Here is an 18,473-nt window from a genome sequence, read left to right as displayed (position 1 = left end):
GGCCCAATTTGATGTGGTTATTTCAGGGAGAGAAAGTAGGCGTTCTCTGCTAGTTATGCAACCCTTAAAAAAAAAAAAAAGAGGTTGGTACAAAACAATTAAATAGAGAAGTGCACAGTGCTGTGAGGAGTACCAAAATTCTTTTCTTTTTTTTTATCAGGAGAGCAACTCAGCAGGTGATGATTAGCAACAGTTATAAGCAAACACTCTGTTAAAGGACATCTTTAGAACACGTTAATAATTTCCTTTGGGTGAACACATAGCACTGCTGAATTACAGAAGGCATGTGTGTATGTTCAGTCTTATCCTCCAGGCTGAGAGAAAGAAGAAGATGAGCAACGTAGTGCTGACTCCATAGGTATTATGACTGGAAAAGCCACTTGTTGCTACTCATGCCCTTCAGCCTAAAGTCCTCTGTGAACTCTCCAGTGCTCCTCCTGCAAAACTCACATATTTTACAGGAGTTTATCCTTAATTTTAAAACAGTAACTTTACTACCGCAATTAAATTCCTTATTGCCTCATGTTAAATCTGTCAAGGAGGAAAAATATTCCCATCAATTCAATTCCCAAATATTATATGGGCATTGAATATAATATAATTATATTATATATATTATAAATTAAAAATATTCCCATCAATTTAAACCCTGCAGCTCATTCCACCCAAGAAGCAGGGCCTGTTTGGGGGATGCCTCGGCAGGGATACCGCCTGGAGCACGCCAGGCTGGGCTCCGTCCTGCGGCGAGGAGCGGCGCGGGCCCCACCCTGCTCCGAGCAGCCCCGGCGGACTGGGCCGGACCGCGCCGCCCTGTCCTCCGCCCGATGCTCCCCCCGCGGGGGCACGGCTCCCCGGCCTGATAGGGCGGAGTGGCCGGGGAGCCGCCCTCGAGCCGGGCCGGGCGGGGTGGCTGTCGGCGTTCCCGTGAAGGGGGGGAACGTGGAGCTTAGCGGGCAACAGCCATGCAGCGCAACGGGCTTCTCCTGGCGGCGCTCCTCGCCCTCCTGGCCCTCGTCAGAGGTGAGGAGGGGCGGCGGGACCGGCCCCGCGGGGTCCCCCCGTGCCCAGCCGGGCTCGGCGAGGGGCCGCTGCCCGCCTTCAGTCCCGGGGCGGGGGGCTCCCTCGGTGTCCGCGGCGCGGGGGGGGCGGCGGGACGAAGGGAGAGCGGGCACCGCCTTTTCTTTCTTTTTATAGTTTTAACTAAGTGGAAAAGTGTCCCTGAACTTTCCGCCCGGCTCCTCTGCTCGCGGTCGCGCCGTGAGCGCTGTGCGGGGGATCCCGCTGCCTCACCCGGCAGAGCCTGCCGGGCCGGGCGGTGCCCGCCAGCCCGCTGCGGCGCCGCTTCCATTTTAGGAAAGCGAGCGGAGTTTCGGGGACTTAGGGCAACGGGGGTTTACTCGCCAGCAATCTGCCTTCTGCCACGTTAATGAGCGTATTTGATGTTATGATTTACTATTTTTTTTTTCCTCAAGCGTTTTGTAAACTGCTTGAAAACCTACTTCTCTGCATCTCTTTGCTGTGGGATGGAAGGAAGGATGCCAGCCCCTACCCTTAGCCGGGAGCTGTAGGCACGGCAGGATGAGGGAAACAGTTTGGCTTTAAGCCTGTTTGAGTTCTGCTCTTACGGCCTCACTGTGGTCTGAACTGCTGGATTAGCAAATCCGGACTATGTGCTATAGTACATTTGTATAATAACTGACTTTAAAATTTACAGATTATTTATGCTGCTAACATTGAGATGCTATTTTACTACTTACTTGGAAAATCTGCTCTTCTGCAAGCAGTTCTCACAGCCTTGGACTACAAGATCTTTTTGTGTGATGCCCTTAAAGGTGCAGAAGTATTTGGAGCTACTCAGAAATAGCCTTTCTGAATGCACTGCCTAGAAATGTAGTACAAAAAGCACCTTTGGGGATTCTATTTGGAGTTCTGAAGAAATTGATATTACATCTTTAACAGATAGCTTCTAAAACTCCAGTTAGTTTATCAGAGCACTGATCACTGCTGATAATATGAACCAAATTAGTAGGTTATAATCTGTTTGGGAACTCTTTCTTAAAGAAAATGAGTAAGAAGTCAAGAATTCTTGAGAATGTTAGTCTGGGGAGGGTGGAGCCGCTCAGAGGAATTTCAGATCGGTTATGGTGCAGTCTTAGGTTAAAATAAAGGTGAAGCCTGAATTGTGTCCTTTTGAAAATCCGTATTTCACTGTTGGTAGGCTGTCTGTTGTCTAAGTTCACAGAACTGCCATAGAAAGTTAACACTTTCTGTGTCCTACACTATGGGCAATTCAGCTCTTATGCAGCTTTGGACATGAGTTTCCCATGGAGTGCTGGCTTCCATAACTCAGGCACATGAGCCTATGGCCTTGGGAGTGAGAAGCTGTCTTGAGTCATACATTTTAGGCACATGAAAGCCATCAGGGTTAAAACAATATTCAGTCTATCACGAGTATTTGTGTGCGTTATTAAACAATGGTGAACTTTGAGCTTGTGTAGAAGAGTTTGCGGTTTTAACCTCACAGCTGGTATTTTTTTTCTTAGCCAAGCATGAGCTCTGCAAGTCAGGCAGAGCTGGAATTTAAGTACCATTAGGGCTGAATCCAGAGGAAGGTTGAATAGGAGTTTTTATGTCATCACTTCATATCATCCTACAAGGACAGGCTGAGAGAGCTGGGGCTGTTCAACCTGGAGAAGAGAAGGCTCCGAGGTGACCTGAGAGCGGCCTTTCAGTGTCTAAAGGGGAGCTACAGGAAAGAAGCGAACAGATTTTAGCAGGGTCTGTTGTGACAAGACAAAGGGAAATTATTTCAAACTGAAGGAGGGGAAATTTAGATAGGATATAAGGAAGATGTTTTTTACAATAAGGGTAGTGAGACATGGGAACAGGTTGCTCAGAGAAGTGGTGGATGACCTATCCCTGGAGACAGTCAAGGTCAGGCTGGACAAGACTCTGAGCAATGTGATCTAGCTGTAGGTGTCCCTGTACATTGCATGTGGTTTGGACTAGATGACCTTTAGAGGTCCCTTCCAACTAAAATGATTCTGTGATTCTATATGGCCAATTTAACAGCTTGCCACCGCTAAGAAGCGGGATCTTTCCATTTCTCTCCATCTGCATTTGATCTAGTGCCCATCTGAGCAGTACTGAGATGATTCAGCCTGATGAATCAGCAAAGGACTAATCCCGTGCATTGAGCCTGTTCTGCAAAAGGTTTGAGAGGAGTTGGAGCCAGCACAAAGGAGTGGCAGGGCTGGACATTAGAGAGAGTGGAAACGAGATGGGAGGAGGGAAGCAGATCAGGAAATTGGACTTCCTGCTTTGGCTGGTTGTGAGCTATGAGATTGACTCTGCCATCTTAACTCTGCAAAATTCTCAAACTGCACTGATGAGAAGTATTAAGTAACAGGTTTTCTGCACAATTTATGTGAAGAGCACTGCACCTCAGGATAATGGAAAATATAAAAATCCTTGCATGATGAGCAGTAGAAAACTGCTAGATCTTGCGCACAGGCAGAAGATTCAGTGTTCCTTCTGTACTGCTGAGGGACCAAGACATAAAAAGATGTCTGCTCGGTGAGGACCTAGGGCTCAAGGTTATAAGCTTGAAGTATGATTCCTCACAAGAATTGAGTGGAGCTTGTTGATGGAAATACTGTTACTGCCAGAAGTGGTTGTGGTAGTGAACACTGTGTGGTAAGGAAAATGCTGGGTGCCTACATATCTCTGTTTCAAGATCAGTAGCCTCAGGTGAGTTACGGAAGGAGATCCCTCCTTCCCAAGGCTGCTGTAATTATAGGGGTATGAGTGGAAGGAAGGAAACGTGTCCTCTGGATTTCTTGTTGAGGCAAGTCAGCATTGAGAAACATGATTAGTTGGATGACAGTGTTAAATGAGTAACCTTGTGGATAGAGCTTTCATCTGGAGCAGGGATGTGGCACAGGAACTGCTGGAGACTGATCTCTGCTTTGTGCGCTGTACGGTTGTTTGCCTTTTACATCTTATTAAAGGAATAAATAAACTTTCTCTCAATTAAGCATTTTTAGTAGGGGTACAAGCATGCATGCATGGCAGCATGAACTTGGAAAGTGCAGACAATACCGTTCTGTGTTTGTTTCCTCTAATTTAAGATGGTTTAATGTGTTATTATTTATATAAAATGGCCACTGCACTGTTACAGCAAAATGACATCACTGCAACAATCCTTCGTCTTTCTGTATTTACAGTGATTTAACTTGGCCAGAGTTAAATGTGACTCAGCCTGCTGTCATCCAGCCAAGACCAATTTCAGTATCTTCCTAATGTTACTCTGGTGTGTGTGATGAGATCGACTGCACTTGAAAAAGAAAGAGCTAAAGCAGAACCCTGTCTTGAATCTCTTACTGCTATGAAGTTGTATTTCATCAAGTGACAGCTGTGTTAGTGAAATGCTGTAATAATAGTAATCTTCATCAGTTAATATCATCTTGACAGGGGCAAGCCTCTTTCTTTTAGTCAAACTGCTTTTCCAAGTTCTGGCACGGGAACCTATGCTTTTGAGTCTAGTAAAAGTGCTTTAAGAGAATGTCATGAATAAAGCAGTCTTGACTTACTGTTGGTTAACATGAACTGAATCATGGATTTGGGTGTTGAGAAGAGGAATCAATCAAAGACTTAAGCAGTTTCTCTTCCTAAGGTTCAGCTTTAAGCCTAATGCCTCTCCTCCCCACCTTCCTAGTCTCAAATTTCTTGTTTTTTGATAGCTGTACTCGGTCCATCCCTGTTCCTTCAGTGAGGTGACAGGCAGAGCAGAAAGGCCGTGTGCCTAATGCTTTGTTTCCACTGCTTCTTGCTGGTTTGCCTCTGCTCCCCTGCCCCAGTGCAGGTTGCCCTCAGTCCCTTAGGCTGTCCCTGCCCCAGTGAGAGGGGCCTGTGGCTGCAGATCTTCAGGGATGTGCCCCTTCTACATGGTGCCCTTCCTGCCCAGAGCACATCACCAGTTGCTGTCCCTTCAGCAGTCTCTCCATATGTCTCTTAGAGCCTCTCCTTATGTCGAGGGGGAATTCAGGGCCTTCTCCCACACAGGGCACCCTGCAGCCCTCTGCTGCTGAAACCCTGCCCAGATCCTGCTCAGAACATTTTCGAGGAACAGGTATCGAAGAACTGTTTGGACATGCATCTTGTTCTAAGTTCTACTTTTAACATCATCACAACCTTAATAGATGTTTGTCACAGACTCTACCTCCCTGCAGAGAAGGCAACAGGAATTAGCTCTGGATAATGTTTACATACACTACCTAAAATTTCCCTTCCCCAGGCCTTAGTGTTTGGGAACCAGATTTTAAGCCTTAACATCACACCCATCACAGACTCCAACCCTTCCTTGTCTGTACAATCTTGATTGGGTTAGCATCATAAAAATGTGAATGCTAACTACAGAATTCTGGCCTTGTGTCTGCGAAACACACAGCGTAGTTTATGAAGTAAAAGATGATTATCATAAGTAGCAGTATGTTTCATTATCCCCTTTCCAAAGGCCACCTAGTAGGTAAAACCAGCAATAGGGACCCCTTCTTTTGGATTATATCTGCAGGTGCAGAAACATGAATTTATTTCTCAATCCTCGTGTCCACAGGGCTGGCGTCATGCAGGTAAACTTGAGGGATGTGATTTTCTGCAGGACTGCTATGACAAAATCCTGCCTTTATCTTACTTAGCCCCACAGCTTTGCGGTTCTCTTTCCTTGGAGCACAGTTTTCAACAAGCCACTGTACCATTTGCCTCACTGGATGCCAGGGGATTACAGGGAATATGATAAATCTGCCCTGCTACACAACCTTTCTCTCCTTTTTGGACCACTGTGTTTTTCAAATGACTGCTGGTATCTGGTTCCAGCTTAGGCTACATTCCATGGTACCAGCAAGTATGTCTGTTTATTTTTTCTAGCATACTGCCTACATTTTACTTTCTGAGTGGAAAAACCTCAAGCAACTCATTGCTAGCTTTGCTACAGTGAGGGCACGGTACCTGCCAACGTTTGAGATGCAGATACACACATTAACACCATGTGTTGAAATAGCTGTTTCTCTGTGAGGCTATTTTATTACTTTCTGTTCTGCTGCTGCTGAGGTTGGTTGTTGAGCCCCCAGGGCCTACTGGGAGCACTCAGCCAGCCTTGGAGCACCCCACCACAAAAGAGGGGTACCACAGCCACTGCAGCTCCTGCCTGGTGCTCCTGGTTCCTGCAGAGAGCTTGAGGCAGGTGCTGGCCAATTTCTTAGTGATCTCCTTCTGGCTGGCAGTGGTTTTCATGTTTTCATGGATCCCCCCATGATTCTGCATTTCCCACCTGTTAGCACATCACTTAAATCTTCTCCACCGTATGTAGTAGGCACAGCACTTCAATTTTAAACACCCCCGTCCAAGAACTAAGGCTCCATCTGGAGCTTTGGAGTCCCTACCGTTATTCTCATCCTGGGCTGTGCCAGGTCTTGATGCTGTCCGTGTTATCCAGCAGTTCCTGTGATGAGCCAAACAGTCTCAACTCTGGGAACTTTTACTGAATTTATCTTCCCGCTAGTTACCTCAAGCATCTTATCACAAATTTGAGTACTAAGAAAGAGAAAACTCCCTCAGTGTTGTCCCTGCCCTGGTATGGGTCACTTGGGCTGGTATCCCTCATGGACACACTGATGTGCCATGGAGCCTCTCCAGCCAAGAGTCCATTCCTAGCACCATTTTCCCCTGGCAATCTTTTCCCCCACATCTTCCCAAAGCCCTGCTGCTCTTTCTCAAATATGATTGATCTGTGCCATGAGTGTTCTTCTGGCACTCGCTGGGATGCTTGCAGTTTTATCGGCGTTGTATCAATGTACCATAACTGGCCCAGGGCAGATCATGGCCTACTCCCATATAGGGCACCCTGCAGCCCCCTGCTGCCCAAGTCCTGTCAGTTATGTCCCATATAGAGAAAAAGTGTTTTCACATATGTATCTTATTGTGTGCCAGAGGAGGTCCCCGTACTTCCTCTCCAAGTCAATTTTTCTGCAGACTTTGGACCAATACTGCAAAAGCTGCCAGTTGGAAGGTTCCTTGGTGTGATAAGAGTCAATTTTAGTTTGTTTTTCCATTTAAAAAAAAAAAAAAAAGTCTTACTTTCTTGATACGCTTGCAACGCAAACTGTGGTCTGGAAAAGATTTCCCTGCTTGCTGCGGGAAAGCACATTTTCCATGTGTTGAAAATAAAATTATTGCACTGAGTCTATACACAAACTTTTTTTTAAACTAGTTTATTCTCTGCATTTGATGTGACTGGAGAGCTCAGATGAGCAAGATCTAGATTGTTGCAAAACCATATTTCTGTGACAGTCCAAGAACTCAGTATAATTCTTGCATTTGATTTCTTGATTATGTATCTTAAAGGAATTTTTCTATGTCTAGAAAAGTTATAGGCAGGACTGGTGCCACAAAGAACTAAGACATTTTGGAGAAAAATATTAATTTAAGTGCATTTAAACAAAAAATAATTTAAATTTTAGTCAGGTTTCATCACAAAACATCATTGGCTACATAACAAATCCTGTTTATGCTGTTTTTTTTTTCCATACAGATTTCAGTCATCTTTGAAAGGTCCACAAGCTATGAACTTCTAAGAAACAGTGTCTTTAATTGTGCTTATGAAGGAAAGCTGCTGACTGAGGCAACTGTTAATTAGTTACAGGTGGTAATTCAGCTCTACTTTCCTCTTAGCTTGAGTCCTGTAGTACTCGCATTGGACCTCTCATTTGTTATGAATGTTTTACAGAAAATGGCATTTTTTAAAATTGTTTAAAATTTTTTTAAATTATTATGTTTTTTTGCCTAACCAAAGAAAATATTGCTTGCATCTTTTGTTTGTGGATAAATTCAGTATTTTGAAGGAAAAAATAAGTGAAAAAATTGTTAAACTGTTACTTCCATGGAAGAAAATTAAGTGAAGCGAATGTGCAGTGTAAGATTGTTTTTATGAGACCTGATGCAATTGTTGGACAAAGCAGACAGCTCAGGTGGAGCACAAGTCCTTCAATTTAGAAACAAGAAGTTTCAGGGTAAGGGTTCAGGGAAACCTATGGAGAAAGCTTTTGGATGAAGTTATCTTTTTCTCTATCTTTCAGTCTCATTTCCTCACTCGCTTCCAGCTGTACATACCTGTTTGCATTCTCCTTCTTTCATGCCAGAAATCTCCTGCCTCTGTGTTTCTTAATGCATCTTGGAGGCCAAGCATCTTGGGTTTGAATCCTGAATTCAGCAATTATTTCAGCAACTGTTCCCCACCCTCTGCCTCCCCAAGATGTTGCAACCAAGTCTGCTACGTAGCTGTAACTTCTTCAGAGCAGAACTCTTCCTACCCATTGACTTCTACATCTGATTTACAACACTGCTTTCTGCTCCCCTTTTCACAGCAACTTCCAGTTTTTCACTACTTGGGCCTTTTATAACAGCCAGGTCTTTACTGTGCAAGTTAAGTAAAGATATGGACTTTTTTTTTCCCCAAAAACTTTGGGCAGAAACTTTGGTTGTGAAACTTGTGGCTCTAGTCAGCTGACAACTTCATTGCACCCAAACTTCTCTGACTCTACTTTGTCCTCCCTCCTCACTTTTTCTGCTCCTTTTCCTCAGGTGTTGCCATTCCATCTTCATCACTGCCTCTGCTGGCTGCCCTGTGCCCAGGCACTGCTCCCTTCAGCGTATGGTTCTTACTGCCTTAAGGACAGTTCTTCCATCTGCTCCCACTGTTTTCACGTGGTATTCTACAAAAGAGCAAGTGTACAGGGCAGATTAAAGCCTGGCATGCATGAAGGCTCCCTGCAAGTGATAGCACTGGAATATAAAATCCGCTTTGTTAGAGGGTGACACAGAAGCATGAGTGGAGATGGTGAAAGTGTTTCCTTGGGTGGGGTATGGAAAATTCTTGATAAATGTGTTTGTCTATATATAGCAAGACAGATGTGCTTTTAACAGATGCTCTTGAACTAGAAATGCTCAAGATTTATTCTGAATGCATTTCACATATTTTACTGCGTACATGAACATGTCAAACCTACTGTGTCTCAAGAATGTAGCCTTGGTACAGAAAGGAAGGCTTATCTCATTTCTCAAGTAATAGTAATGAAGAATGGGAAGTAAAAATCTTTTTTTGACAGGAAGCTGAAAGAAAGCCTCATTTGAGAAAGAAATCAGCTCAGTGGCAGCCAGCAAGCAAGAAGTGTGGCATATGATCTAACTAGTCTGTTTAGTTTATCTACCTGTTTTAGGCAACAAAACCTAGTCACATTGACCTGTGTGCATGGCTGTCTTTCAGCAATATGTTTTTAGGGAGTGATTTTGTGTACAAGAGGCTGTTATTTGAAGAAGAAAAGCAAGCCTCCAGTGTTCCTTCTTATCCAGGGAAGCAGGTTGCTGTCACATCACACGTCTTGCAGCTGAAGCTAGTCCTGCAGGTTTCCATACCAGTGCTGGTACTGTGTCATTTATTGCAGCTTTTTCTCCACTCATTACAAGTAAATATTTACAGGAAGGGAAGTATCCCTGCTGCTATTGAAACACTTTGAGCACAACTATATGGGTTTTGTTTTAAAATGAGTTGACTGGTGCCAGAAAGGATTCAGTCTCAGAGAAGTGGATTAAACTGTGAACTGAGTCATTGCAAATCATTGCACCGGGTCTGGTTTCCTCTGCCACTACTTTCCCCACAGGAAAACCAAACTGTAAAATGCAGTGTCTCTCTCTTCTGCCTTTCAGCAAAAGCTGCAGGAGCTATTTTGGAGCTACGTGGAGTTCCTGAAGAATCTTTTTAGTCGTAGTTAAGCATGCCAAATGAAAAAGAGTCTATTAAAGCAAAGTAGTTTTCTGTTCAGTTAATGTTTCTGACTAGATTACAGTTTCTTTTTTTTGTTGTTTCTAGTATATAAACTGTATTGAATTGGTGTGAGTTCCTGTGAGAAAAGTAAAAGAGAATCAAGCTGTGAAATAATCAAGCTTACAAGTATCAGTTGACCTGAAACTACATTCCTGCTTTACTACAGAGCCATCATTTTAATGAACTGCTGCAAATAGGAGAGTATTCTTGTCTTAGTTCTGTGTATACTGCTAGTGTGTATTTCAAATAAATTTTATGTTAAAGGAAGAATTGCTAAATGGAAAGCCAAGTTCTGTTTTGAAGGCTTGTTCACCCCTTGTCCGTCCCTGGAGGCATTCAAGGCCAGGCTGGACATGGCTCTGGGCAGCCTGGTCTAGTAGTTGGTGACTCTGCACTCAGCAGGGGGATTGAAACTAGATGATCTTTGAGGTCCTTTTCAACCCAGGTCATTCTATCATTCGATGATTCACCATAAGTTATTATTTAAAATATTTTTCCTTGATCACGGTGAAGATTATTTATTTTCCACTCTTAAACTGCTGAGCTTTTGGAACTTTTAGTTAATTGGCAGTCAGATCACAAATCTTGGCTCCTTAATTCTTGCCTTTTCCCTGTGCTAAAACATGCTCAAGAGACTGCACAGTTGCGCTGAAAGTGCTTCTCCTTTCTTCTGTACAAGACTGGAAAGAGTACTGTAGCATGCAGGTGCATATCAAGTTTTTCAGTGAAAAGAGAAATTTGAATGAATGAAAGTATAGATAAAACTCTAGTGATAAAATAGCACTAAGTTACTTGATGGAAGTTTTAGCTGCTTCTATGAGAACAATTTATTTTATTAAATTACACAATGCCAAAGATTTAGCAACTTTCCTCGATAAAATAGTTTTCTAAAATTTGAGACTGATCATTTAGTTTACCTCCACTGTGGTTTTTCCATTGTAGTTAACTTATTTTTTGGTCATAGTTGTAAGCTCAGTTATCTTTGTGAGGTTTCGTATTCACAAACATGAGTGTCAGCCTGGTGTGTGTGCCCTGCCCAGCCCCACCATCTCTCCTGGTGACTGCTTATTTCCATCAGTGTGTGTATTACTCCACAGCTTTCCAAGTACAGTTCTGGCAGCTTGTGATATGCCCTCTGTTCTGAAGTGCACACTTCAGAGGAGGACGCTTCAGAAACTTGAGTCTACTATGGTGAGGTTCCTGACAAAAGCTGTTGAAGCTTTAAGTGCAGAAATCCTCAAGAGGTAAGATGATTCCTTGGCTTTGGAAAAGGGTGAGGTGCTGGCATGCTGACTTTGACCTTTGGAGAATAAATGTGATCCTTGTGTAGGAATGCAACTAGTTATGGAAATGTAGGCTGTGTGAATAGTAGCTGCAAGGCTTGTCAGCTTGGTGAAAGCTTGAAGACCTGTCAGTTGAGCAGCATAAACTTTGAAGCTGTAGGATGTGAGCAACATATACTATGAGGATTTGGGTTTCTCTGGCTTAGAAGAAGACTACTACTGATGCTTCTTAGCCAAGACAGACTTCCAGAAGTAGCCAAAGGAAAAGCGGCTGCCCCATGCCTGTATTGCTTGGTCTTGGTGAGATTCAAATGCAGGGTTTTCCAAGACTGCTTCTGAGCTGCCAGCCCCACTGTGGGGTGGATTTCTGAAGAGGCAGTGATGGAGAGCAGAAGCACCCTAACCACATCCCTGAGCCTCCCTGCAATGGTGATTGTGCCATCACCTAAGACCTAGGAAGAGGGGCAGTGAGGTGCTCCCTGCCCACCCCGGGGCTGGTGGGACTGGGCTGGGTTCTCTAGGTGCTGTGCTGAAGCAAGGCAAGGCAGCAGTGGCCCCAGGGATGAGGACCAGTCTTTCTGCTTTGGGAGGAGGCATGCTTGTGGGGCTGGCATTTCTGCTCTTCCATTAGCTCTCTGAATTTTATAGTTTGAGTCATTTTACTATAGCTCATAGTACCAAGACGTTTGGCTCATCCTGCTTTAAACTTCTACTAACTTATCTTTTCAGAAATTAGATTTTGTCACAGCTTATGTTTGGTATATACTGCAAATGCACAAAGTGTGAGCTGCTGAATGGCTCTGAAAGTTCTGAACTTGATGCAACACTGAGCTTCTTGCTACTAGTAGCACTTCCGTGGTTTGGAGCTGTTATGAGAGAGAGTACCAAGAATTGAAGAGCAGTTATTAGGAAAAAGAAATTCTTGCTATGCCTATCATTTGCAGGTACAAGTACCAACATGTAGGTTGTAAATAATGTAAGGCTCTGCAGCGTTTAATCAGATGCCTGCAGCTTCTGTCTGCCAGTCATACTTTGCTTTAGTCTCTGAATTTGCATGGGAGGAAACTTAGTATTTGATTTTTATAAAAACACTCACTAATTTTAGTTTATTTTTTTATGCATGGTGAGGTCAAGCATTAGGTGAAATAGCAATAAGCACAGTACATGACATTTGCCGTCTTGAAGTGTGATCAGTCTCTCTTGGAATCACAGGTAAGAAGAAATGAACAAAGGTCAAAAGAACACCTCTAATATATTTTTGTTAGTTGCATTCTGGATTCACCTTATTAAAGGACTGCACTTTTTCAACAATTTCCCACCCTTTTTGATTCAAGAAGAAAAGGCTTTCTGCAGAAAGGTTTTTCTCTGTCCCAGTACCCCTAACCTTACCTTGTGATTTCTTTGTGCAAAGTGCTTTGCTTTCGTCATGCCCAAAGGTTCTAACAGTCCTTGTTAGTGTAGTTTAGGTATCTGCTTACTAACTTCGTGCAATGGAGCAATGCATTTCAATTCTCATCTGTAAAAAGAATGGCAGAGCAACTGAGTGGTTTATTTTTCTTGTTTGAGGCTTATAAACAATTTAGTCAAGTAACTTGAGCTGACCCTTGTCACAGAACTGCAGGATGGCTGAGCCTGGAGGGTGCCTCTGGAGATAGTTGTTAAGATGCTGAATATTTGCTTTTCTCTTCACTGCTCAACAGAGTGGATTCACAGAAGTTCTTAGACATCGTGTAACTCTTGTGCAGTTCTCTTTTACTCCTTTTCTGGGTAAGCTGCTCAGCATTTGGCAGCACTGTTGGCATTGTGTTAATTCTCTAGCTTTGTGGTGTGCCCAGTTCTTCAGCATAATTTCTGCTGATTTACAGCTATTCATTCTGTATGCTTATTCCTACATCAAATCCTTCCTGGGAAGCTTACAGCTGATGTTCAGAGCGCCATTGTATTTTCAGTACTTCCTACTGCTCAAACGGGCAACAAAAGTAGTCCAGTGCACAGGAAGCTTTTAAATAGAGAAAATTCCCCAAACTGTGAGATACAGGGTTTTCTTCCCCAATAAAAGACTTGTTTTATCATGTTCTGTTAAAATAACTACTAGATGACTACAGTTATTTAAGTAAATAGTGTTAAGTCTAAATGTGACTTTGTAGGCTTTTACTTCTTCTTAATCTAAAGTATTAAACTGTCCATTTAGGGGGGAAGAAGTAACTCAAAATTTAGTACAGCACAGATTAGTCTAAAAATCTATTTCCTAGCAGCCAGATCAGGAAAAAATTACACTGTGTTACCATCCAACTTTTTATATATTGTATTCTCCAGGTTGGTGCAAGTAAAGTAACTTTCTCAGGGAAGCAGCTTTTGGATGACTGTTCAAAAATTAAACATGATATTTATTAGTCTCACACATCTTTTTGAACAGGAAGCAAGTATTTTTACTGTTTGCAGCAGAGCCCTGGCTGACGTTATTGCAGGCAGATACGTTGTTGAAAACTCCAGATGTGCAGAAAGAAGACACTCCCTAAATGTAGAAAATTGTCTTTCCTTTTTTGTCTATTTTACAGTTGTTATCTGTGTTTGGACCATATTTGTTTTAGGTCGGAGGAGGCTTTATTGTTCAGAACATAACTTTATGCAAAGCTGTTTTGTTTTCTGTCACTCTGTGCATCTGTTAGAAACTAAACATGAAAAGCAGTGTTGATAGGGGGATCCTTATAAGAGACTGGATTTGAAAGCCAACCATGTGGGATTTAATTCCACGAGGCTTCAGGCAGAACTAATAATAAACTGCTGCCTGGCAATGGGAGTAAATGTCCCATCTGTGTTGCTGATGCAGAGGGCCGTTGCTGAGAACCTCTGCCCTGGCTGAGAGCAGTGGTGCGGGTGTACATGCATTCCTCTGCCCACAGCAAGTGGCCTTCATGTTCTGGGTTCTCCATTTCAAATCCTGGAAGGCAGTTCTTGTAGTTTTATTTGGAGAATAATCTCATTTTTCTCACAGGTGGTTTTTTGTTTTGTTTTTTTTTTCTTTTTGATCCAGTTGCTTATCTTGGTTTTGCTCACTTATGGCATGCTGGAAAATAAGTGTCAGAATGTGAACTGAGCAGTGTGTCTTTTATTGTAGGTAACTAATGCTGGTGGGGCAAAACTTGAATCGGAAACAAGCTTAAAAAGCAATTATAAGAGTGGTAATGACTTTGCTCTCTTATTTGAACTGTTTCATGAACAAGGTTCCCATTGTTGGTCTTCCTGTACTTTCTACAGCTTCTTTTATGGTTAGGTGTTGAATATTTCTATTTCTTTTAAGTCTCCCAAGGAAAATGTGAGATGTGGGAGAGTGATGTCCAGCTTCCCAGTGGAAGCTGGAGAGGATGTGTTTAGGTTGGTTTCCTGAGTCTATGCACTTGTGGCTACCAGCCTCCCCCTCAGCAGAGATCCTGTCAAACCACGTGCCTAAATTAGAGGCCTCATTAATATGAACATTTCTGCAGATTTTATGGCTGGACAGCAGGACAGAGCTGAATCCAGGCCACCGAAGGAGCAGCAGGGAGCACCCAGCAGTGGCACAGGGACAAGCTCCCTGCTGCCGCCAAGTCTGTACGAGCCACAGTGTGCAGGCTCTGCACTGGGCTGTGCGTAGGGCACTGGGAGAGGAGGTGCTTCTGCCTTCCGGGATCGGGGAAGGAGAACACCAGAGTTTTTAGAAAAACAACATTCCATCTGTCTGTTGCTCAAGTAAGAAAGTTTGTGGTGATTCATCACAACTCGCCTTTCTTGGTGCGTGTCCATGCGTGTGACTCATGGAGGAACTTCTTTGACTCAAAGCTGCTGGCTTCTGCAGTGCTATGTAAATACAACTAATACTGTAACAGTAAATATCTGGGAGCACTAATGTGTCTTTGTGAATGACCCCTATTTATGTAACTGCTTGGCTGTCTTGAATACCTTCTGGCCCATCAGCTTTCCAAAAGCTTGTGTTGCTGTGAAGTACTTTGTCTTGTGTAAAGTATTTCACTTTTCATTTTGAGTGCTATTTGTCACTCCATCTAACACAAACTCCCCCAGTTACTGGGGACAGCCTGATGAAGGAGCTGACTGATAAGGATCTGAACTATGGGTATGGAGGGAAAATGGTGTGGACGCTTCTGAGATGTTCTGGGATCTCCTCATGCCCCTAGGAGTTAGAAATACCTGCTGTATGGTGCTAATCAGAATTATTTGCAATTATCTTTTTTAAAGACTAAGAAAATGCTCCTAAGCTCCGTTACTCTGGGTGCTGCTTAAACCTTTAAGGAGTGCAACATATTCTTGCTGATTTTGTTTGCTCTTGGATCCTGCTGCTACCTTTAATCTAATGCTGTATCTTTATCTGCATTATCTCATGGTTTCTTCCCTGACACCAGCTGAACCACCTGGTCCTGAAACTCTCCCTTTTCAAACTGAATGTCTGAACTGTTAGTTTAGTTGTTCTCACCCATACTAAAAGCTGAGTGAGTATAGTCATAAAAGCAAGTGATTTATGTGAAGGTCTGTCACAAGCAATGGAGAAACAACCACTCTTTGCTGGAAATGAAACCACAAGAACTTTGATGTACACATTGTTGTAATGAGTTTTGTGAGTTAGATGTTAATGATTTTGCTATCATTATTGAGACAAACTTTGTATTTGAAGAACCTGACATCTTGCTGGATGCTTGGAAATTAGAACTGTGGTTACAGAATACTGAATGATTCCAGCCAGTGTTGAATGAGCTTTTCTTTATTAACCTTCAAGCTTCTTAACTGCTGCCTCAGAACATGTCTTATGTCAGACTGGCAGTCAGCAGCATCATTCTAAACTCACTTAGGTGACTGAGATTTGGGTCTAGCAATGTGGGTCTGCTCATTTTACTGAGGTTTTTGAGACTGTATTGCAAGATGATGTACATCTCAAATAATGACTTGTAAATATTTTGCAATCCATGAAACAATTTTTCATGAGCTAAGAATCAAAAAGACCTTATAGTCTCAATCTGGAGTGAAGAAATCTAGCTAAAGTAACTTCTTGTTTCCTATCCATGACCTTATCTAGGGGTTTCTAAATTAGCTTTTCTCTTGTACCACAATAAAGCCATAAGTTACGTCTGTCAGTTTCCATGAAAGTGCAGGTAACTGCCCAGGCAGAGCTACCTCCCTGCTTAGTTGTGAGCAGGGTGATCTCTATTTGATTGTTACAGTAAGGGAATCACCAATTATACTTCAGATTTCAGTTTCTTTTGTAGTAGTTCAGTTGTCCAAATTGAAGATTAGCCTGCAGGATGCTTGAGGGAAGAAGACTCAAGTTTGCCTTTGAAATTTTTATTCCAGTTGTCATTCCTTCTTTCCATATGAAAAAAAAATAATAGAAATAATAGAAAATAGTAGAAATGGAAAATGAATGGTATTAAAAGTGCAATTATTTGAGAAGGAAATGAAGATTCAGTTTTGTTGTCATTTGGGATGAATGATGTCACCAAATACATGAGCATCCCTCAGTCCTGATACTAGACTCATGGCTTGTCTTTGTCTTAACTTGGTCTGTCACATAAGCAGAAGAAACATTCAGCCTTATGGTATGTTATTTCTTTGTTTGTTTTTATTCCCCTCTGCAGATTTTGCAGTAGCTGTTTATGTTTCCTTTTCTGTAGCTATGTTCTTAGAGGAAATGACGAGCACACCAGTGCTTTATCTATATATCTTCTGAATTAAGTTAGCTACGACCGGAATTAAGTTTTGCTCTGCCTGGCTTCATACTCAATAGGTAGAAATACTCTTCTAGCTTGTTTAGGTCTGGTGCAGCATCTCTGGATACTTTTTTCTTCAACTGCTGCTATAGACGTTCATGCCTTTTCCTTTTGTTGTGCTTCAGTGAAAGTACAAATGATGAATAACACAAAATCACAGAATGGCTTAGGTTGGAAGGGACCTTTTGATCCAGATGCTTATCTTGGTTTTGCTCACTTATGGCATGTTGGAAAATAAGTGTCAGAATGTGAAATGAGAAGTATGTCTTCAGTTCTAACCTCCTGTTGTGGGCAGGGCTGCCCCCCACCAACTCAGGCTTCCCAGGGCCCCATCCAACCTGGCCTTGAGAGCCTCCAGGGATGGGCACCCACAGCTTCTCTGGGCAGGCTATGCCAGCGCCTCACCACCCTCTGAGTAAAGAATTTCTACCTAACATCTAACCTAAATCTTCCCTCTTTTAGTTTTAAGACATTTCCATGTGCCCTATCACTATTGGACCACGTAAGAAGTCAACCCCCCTCCTGCTTATAAGCTCCCTTCAAGTACTGGAAGACAGCAATGAGATCTCCCCTCAGCCTTCTCTTGTTCAAGCTAAACAAGCCCAGCCCCTTCAGCCTTTCTTCACAGGGGAGGTGCTCCAGCCCTTTGATCATCTTCATAGTCCTCCTTTGGATCTAATCCACATGCTTCTTGTGCTGGGGGCCCCAGACCTGAATACAGTACTCCAGATGGAGCCTCACAAGGGCAGAGCAGAGGAGAACAGTCACCTCTCTCTCCCTGCTGGCCACCCCTCTTTTGATGCAGCCCAGGATACAGTTTACCTTCTGAGCTACAAATGCACACTGCTAGCTCATGTCCAGCTTCTTGTCTCCTTGGAGCCTCAAGTCTTTGTCCACAGGGCTGCTCTCAGTCAGTTCTTCTCCCATTCTGTACACAAATCTGCACATAACACCCTGCACTTGGCCTTTGTGAACCTCATTCTGTTCTTGTGGGCCAACTTTTTGAGCCTGACCAGGCCCCTCTGGATGATGTCCTTCCTTTCTATGGTGTCAACCAAGCCACTCAGATTATTGTCATCAGCAAACTTGCTGAGAGTGTACTTGATCCCATCATCTATGTAATTGACAAAAATCCTCTGCAAGATACCACTCGTGACCAGCTCCATGTGGACATAGAGCTATTAACAACAACCCTCTGGCTATGACCATCCAACCAATTCTTTATCTGTCTAAGTCCAGCCTTCAAATCCATCTCTCTCCAACTTAGAGATAAGGTTGTGGTGCATTGGCAGTGGCCTTGTACAAGTCCATTAAATCATAGAATATTCCAAGTTGGAATGGACCCCTAAGGATCATTGAGTCCAACTCCTGGGTCCACACAGGACCACCCACATATCAGACCATATAGAATCATAGAATCATAGAATTAGCTAGGTTGGAAAAGACCTACAAGATCACCTAGTCCAACCATCCACCTACCACCAACAACCCCACTAAACCATGTCTCCCAACGCTATATCTAAACGTTTCTTGAACATCTCCAGGGACGGTGACTCC

At 43.1% G+C, this 18,473-nt stretch overlaps 1 protein-coding gene across 2 annotated transcripts in view; it reads left to right on the top strand.

Annotated features, from left to right (window-relative positions):
• The window catches only part of CD99 (CD99 molecule (Xg blood group)), a 29,470-nt gene continuing 11,823 nt past the window's right edge, over window positions 827-18,473 (top strand). The window contains exon 1 of one of the 2 annotated variants that reach the window (XM_021411485.1): window positions 827-1,020. In XM_021411485.1, coding sequence (XP_021267160.1) covers window positions 963-1,020 — 58 coding nt within the window. In that variant the 5' untranslated portion in view covers window positions 827-962. The remainder of the gene's footprint in view (window positions 1,021-18,473) is intronic. The other variant, XM_021411494.1, reaches the window with a different exon arrangement.

Source organism: Numida meleagris, chromosome 1 (genome assembly GCF_002078875.1).
Source record: "Numida meleagris isolate 19003 breed g44 Domestic line chromosome 1, NumMel1.0, whole genome shotgun sequence".
NCBI lineage: Eukaryota > Metazoa > Chordata > Aves > Galliformes > Numididae > Numida > Numida meleagris.
This window is presented reverse-complemented; position numbering and strand designations above follow the sequence as displayed.